General features: G+C 40.4%; 1 protein-coding gene across 1 annotated transcript in view; it reads left to right on the top strand.

Moving 5' to 3' along the window:
- The first annotated feature begins 3,344 nt into the window (after positions 1-3,344).
- The window catches only part of LOC113235114 (transmembrane and TPR repeat-containing protein CG4050), a 286,720-nt gene continuing 284,064 nt past the window's right edge, over positions 3,345-6,000 (top strand). Inside the window, exon 1 of the mRNA XM_026470689.1 lies at positions 3,345-4,095. Within this exon, the coding sequence (XP_026326474.1) occupies positions 3,790-4,095 (306 nt within the window). The 5' untranslated portion in view covers positions 3,345-3,789. The remainder of the gene's footprint in view (positions 4,096-6,000) is intronic.

Genomic DNA, 6,000 nt, shown 5'->3' with positions numbered 1-6,000 from the left:
CTAGATAAGTATTACTTCTACGTAACCCAATTATCTACTTACCGATCTAAATTCCAATTAAGGGAGCAGGCCGTGGGCAGAGCAAGCTTTAGTAATGAGCATTGAAAAAATAAAAATATTTTCCTATGCCATCATTGGTTGCCAGCAACATTTTGTTATTAAACATTCGACATCGAATTTGGCTAGAGTATAGATGGCTACACGCGTCACTAGTAGTAGCCGCCATACTGGATTGTGGAACATGTTTGCCATTGAGATGAAAGGATTTGCCAATCGGCGTAATGGTGGCACTTCTTATGGCTATTTGTATTTGAGTATTTGATATATTTGGCAAACAATCACCATGTGTAGTTGGCATGTGTGACGAAGTATTTGCCTATTTGATAAATGCAGCAAAGACTATACTCGAATTACCGCGCGCTGGTCGGTTTCGCGACGAACATCAAAGGAGCCAAATAGGCAAATCTGCAAATAAACCGTCCACGATGTGGTCATTTTTATTATTTTAACTCCTACATGCGTAGACTTTCAAGCAGTGATTGCCTATTTAGGTCATGTACTGCGACATGACAGATATCACCTTTTGCACACTATAATAATGGGCAAAGTAGCTGGGAAGCGGAAGGTTGGAAGAAGGAAAATGTCATGGCTTCGTAACATCAGGGAGTGGACCGGTATCAAGACCGTGAAACAACTGTCCAGGCTAGCTCTGGACAAAGAAAGATATAAAAATACTGACTGCCGACCTTCAATAATGGAGAAGCACTTGAAGAAGAAGAAGTAGACGGTCATATTTGTCAGTTTTTGTATGTTTGCCCAATAAAGAATACAAGTAGCCATGTGAAGTGTAACCATAACTTAATCACCGAATGTTGCCAAAGGTGCGCCAAGTGTGCCTACAGAGGACGGTAACCTATCACAAAGTCGAATTTCTTTTTTCCGAAATAACGTTTGTTCGATTTTTCATTACACCGAAAACCGAATTATAATGGAACCGTTGTTCTTTCAGGATATGTTGGATGTTTATCGCAAAGACACGATCAGGTTCGGTTAGGGTAGGTTAAGTTGGCCGAATGTGGGCGGTTGGCCCGTGGTGGGCGCTCCAAGGGACTCTCTTCGGAGAGTCCGCGCGGAAGCGCGTTAGGTGTTGCGGCGGAGCCTCTCATCAGATCCGCCGTGGGGGCTGGGGGAGCAGCCACTGAACTTCACAGTTGAGTGGATGCTGTCCTGGCTCCCCATGGCCCCTGGGTAGCGGACTCGGGGGAGTTCGCTGCCCAGCATAAAGGGGCCCGGGATGGAAGGCTCGTCTGGTGTTCGGCGAGCCTCACATTCGGAGTCGGGGGACCGTTGTGTCTCCCTTCTCGGGGAGGGGCTGCGCAGGGCGCGGCCAGCCGCTGGTGGGGGCGCGGACGAGTGCGTACCCGTACCCCCACCTACAGCGGAGAGGAGGAACACTCCGGGGGTTTAGTGCGGTCGGGCTGCTCCCCTTCAGGGTTCAGCCCAGTCCCACATAACCCCGGCTCTGCCCCCGCGGGGCCGGGGTATCTGTAAGCAGATTCCCCCGGATTAACAAAAAAAAAAGGTTAGGTTAAGTTAGGTTCAAAAGAAAACATATTTTCCTCTCAAAATTACTTTCGAGGTTATGAAAATTCCAGCAAACGTTATTTCTGGAAAATGTCACTTCGGACTACTGATAGGTAACCCCGGTCACTTGATATTATAAAAAAATGTCATGTCGTGCCAATCTCCATAATGGCAAGATAATTGGTTATAGTTTAAAATGGTATTATATCTATTTTAAATTACTAGCTCTTTTTTGGTCATCCTTAGGATTAGTTCAATGAGTCCTTATGTTTTTTTTAAAGGTACACAAACAGAATGTAATCAACACCATGGTAACCGATATAGTTTGATACAATAATAAACTAGAACACATTCCAAAAACAGTGTACACAGCATGATAAAATTTGTCTTAGTAATAAGTTCACAAGAAGACAATAAACAGTAAAAAAATTAAAATATTGTATAGAATAAAACAGAAAAATACTCGAATAATAAGCCTAAGATGTTAATACCCCCGTCATTATGCAGAACATATGTCAGGTGAACGATAAGCCCTAGGTTATTTCAAATTTTCCTAAAACTACACCATTGCCTAAACAAATAGACCCTAAATATTCGCCATGTAGCCGTCAAAACCAAAACCTATATTAACCTTCTTTGTGTGATCTACGAGATTATTACTACGAGATATTTCAATCTAAATCGGCTTACCTTTTCTAAATTGGGTATATAACACGGTTTAAAAACTATTTTATTCCCGAATCAAATACAAATTCTAAAAGTAATTTCCAGCCAATCTTCATATCATAGGAAATAAGCATATTAGGGAATAAAAATACCTATCTCTGCTATATTTTCTGAACACCTTGTTCATTCGACTGTAACATCCCAATTTATTGTTATCTCTCGTTACATCGTTTTCAACTCAAAAAAATCTCAGGAAAGTCACGCAACTAATAACTTTGCCGCATAAAGGGAGATCTCGCGACATCGAAAACCTTTTATCGGAGTTTATCATTCGACGCCGGTGGTGCGAGAGGAATGAATTCTGCCAAAACATCGCAACTTAGAGGGTGTATTAAGCGAAAAGCGCGCAATGTACAAGTTGTCGATGTCAATCGGATATTTCGCGAAACAAAAGTCGCAGCACTCGCTGCTGCGAGTAGGAGGATAATGGAAACAGGCGAATCTCAATCCCGGTTCGCGCTCACTCCCGTCTCGCTCGTTCCGTGAACCCGACCAAATGTCGTCATCAACATTCGTACCCCGCCCGCGGCCCCTTCACCGGGCCGAACCCCGCGCGTCTCACGAGCATGCGCCCATACAACGGCAGCCGTAGGATAATCAAATTGCGATAATATGCCCCTGCACTCAAATCATCGCTGATTTATTAGTCGGCCCTCTGTTGTTTAAATTTTTGAACGAGTACCTCACTTTCAAGGTCTAGCTAATAAATAGGTAACAGGTGGGGGCGGTAGAGAGCTAATATTAAATTGTCGTTTAAGTTGTTTTATATATTTAACATTCTGTTGGATTCGCATTTTATGCAATGCGTTTTGTAAGTAGTTTGTAAAATGACATTTAAATAAATAAACACTATAAACCTGCTTTAAACATGCAGTGTAACAAATATATTACCCATTTAATAACTCAACTGACGTACCCACTCTTTTTAACCGACTTCATAGTATATATTTTTTTTTTTTCAGTTTTGTCCAACTAGTCCATTTGGTACATAAACAGTTTTGCCGCCAGCAACCCCTACACACACGCATGCGCCATTCGAAAACGACCCGCAGTAAAACGACTGGTCACGTGACTTGCCGCGGCATTCGCTCGTCGAACTTCGGCAGTCGTCGGTGAACCGGCCTTGCGAGCGAGTGTGTCCTCGCACGTTTTGACGAAATTGCAACATAAATGTCAAATCCAATAATTTCGATTAAAAAATGTGACATGTGCATCTTCGTAACGTAAACATTCACAGTAACATTAAGTTTTTAGTGATCGGTAGTGTGATTTTGAGTATTTAGCCATTTTTGCTCTCCGATTTTTGAGTAGCAAAATTTATAGACCCGGTTCCGTTCGTATCGTATTTTCGCTAAACATTTCAGGTGACTTGGGCCCGCTTATTTGTCAATGACAATGATATTTATTTGGAATATAATATTGATCTAGAATGTGATGTGTTGTTAGGGATAAGTTTAATAGGATGTTGATGTGATCACGATGGACCGCGTGAGTGGCGTGTGTAGATTTGGAGGAGTGGTATCAGCGGTACGGACTACTAGGACCGGCCGCAGTAGGAGACGCCTTACTGGTCCCAACCAGACTCCAGAAGGCATGCCAGAAGGCCCTCGCCGGGGTCTTGGGGCCATTCTCGTCCTAGCCTGCATCTTAGTCTACCACAACTGTCTTTATTGCGGTTTCGTCTTTGATGATATAAGTGCCATAAAGGAAAACAGAGACTTGAAGCCTCAAACGCCTATTTCAAACATCTTCCTCAATGACTTTTGGGGAACTCCTATTCATAAGGTAAGGGGTTGTTAACTCGGAATAGAACTGTAGCAATGAGTGGTATCATCATGGTTATATTTTCCTCCTGCATGTTTGTCAACATTCGTGACTCGGTGTAATGTAAAGATACAGTTCAATGATCTCAGAAGTGATATGCAACTACACATCTAGGCGTTAAAACGTTCCGAAAACTCGTTCCAGAATTGAAAACGTGCTAAAGTTTTTCACAAACGATTCCTATTAGCTGTGTATATCTTCTAGTTGATAAATAAATAATAACGATTTCATTCAGTCCAACCGATAGTAGAAACATTTAATGAATTATTCCTCCTATTTGCAAACTTTTATCGGAAATTTGTTATCAAAAGTTTAAATCCTTCAAGTAAGGAGCCTGCTAAGCAGTTAGTCTTTCTTTATCTTTTTAATCACTCTTAGATTGTTCAAGTAGTCTTTTGAGGAATCTACGGACCTATTTTGTTTATGCTGACTTTAATAAAATGGATTCTTGAGCATCATTATTAACTTTTTATTTGTGTTCGTCTCCTATTGAGCTTTAATGAGTAAAATGTAACGTGCGTTCTATTCAACCTAATTCTATTATCTTGTTTCCTGTGCCAAAAAAAACCTAATAGACAATGGTGTTCTAAAGTTTTCATCTATTCTTTACGTGGGCATCACAAAAAAGTCTCTATCCGTCGCAATTTCCCATGCATCATAAAAAAGCAATGTATGACGTAAATGTGTTATGTTATTAGGGACGCAAAATACGCGACACATTACCTCTGCTCTGGTGATGTAAATCAACCATTTACGCGCAGGTAACCGGCAAATTTATGGATGTAATCATCATGAATATTTCAGTCGAGCAACGACCATGGCTGACACGAGACTATCATGTTCTCCGTCAAATCAACACGTGAATTCTTTTTTAATTTCACGTTTTATGTAACGTGAAAGAATAAGTCTCGCTCCCCTAAAGTTCCACACAAAGAAAAGCAACAAAATGCTAAAATTGACGCCGGACGAAATGTTCCTATTCTAATGATAAAAGATTAGCAACGCTCAGCTCATCCATAATGCAATATTTACGAAACGAGAGCAACGAACTCAACTTGCGATGTTGGCACAAAAACTATAAGCGAAAAACCCGTAATAAAGCAGATACAGTGAATAAATCACGGGGATGGACTGCTGTAATAGATTTTGTTGATAGGGGAACTATCTGGCAACTGCTGTAGTACTATGTTTTGTGAAAAACATTCAAAAGCAATCTAACGTGGTAATCTGTATGTCCGGTGATTCTGCATTACCATTGTTGCCTATTATACTTAACGTGAAAATTGCTGCTCTATTTACATTGCTTATTATTTTTTAGTCATTCTATGCCAGAAGCACAATAGACGAAGTATTGCAAACGGAAAGTGTAATTAAGAGTAAAACTTACCTGCTTACTTCCTTCTTTCGTTCAAATTGTATAATCCGAATGTAGCGCTGAATGGAGTGCTGTGGGAGGTGGAAGGTAATCACAAATTGGTCCACCAACTATATTTTCGTGTTCGTAGAACTTGTAACAAAACATACGGAATCAAACCTTGAGTACGGTCCAGCTTGTCTATATCTTAATGACTGGTCAGGTAAACATCAATATTACAAAGACATTAACGATTACATTTTATATTATTAAACTTATTCACCCGGCTGTCTATGGGACTATAATTCTCTAATATTTTAATAAGCATTATATTGAATTCCCATATTGAATTCCCAATTCTTATTGGAGTCATACATAACAACTTTAGGGATAATTAGCAATTGAATGGCACAAATCGCTTACTACCGTGACTTTGTATAGAAAAGTAAAGATTACGATTGTTTGGTTTCTTTTATTGATCGTCATAAATAAGCTTATTTCTGTACAACTGT

This window comes from Hyposmocoma kahamanoa, unplaced genomic scaffold (assembly GCF_003589595.1).
Source record: "Hyposmocoma kahamanoa isolate Upper Pololo Valley unplaced genomic scaffold, ASM358959v1 87, whole genome shotgun sequence".
Classification (NCBI taxonomy): domain Eukaryota; kingdom Metazoa; phylum Arthropoda; class Insecta; order Lepidoptera; family Cosmopterigidae; genus Hyposmocoma; species Hyposmocoma kahamanoa.
Note: the sequence above shows the minus strand (reverse complement) of the source record. Positions and strands in the feature narration are given on the sequence as shown.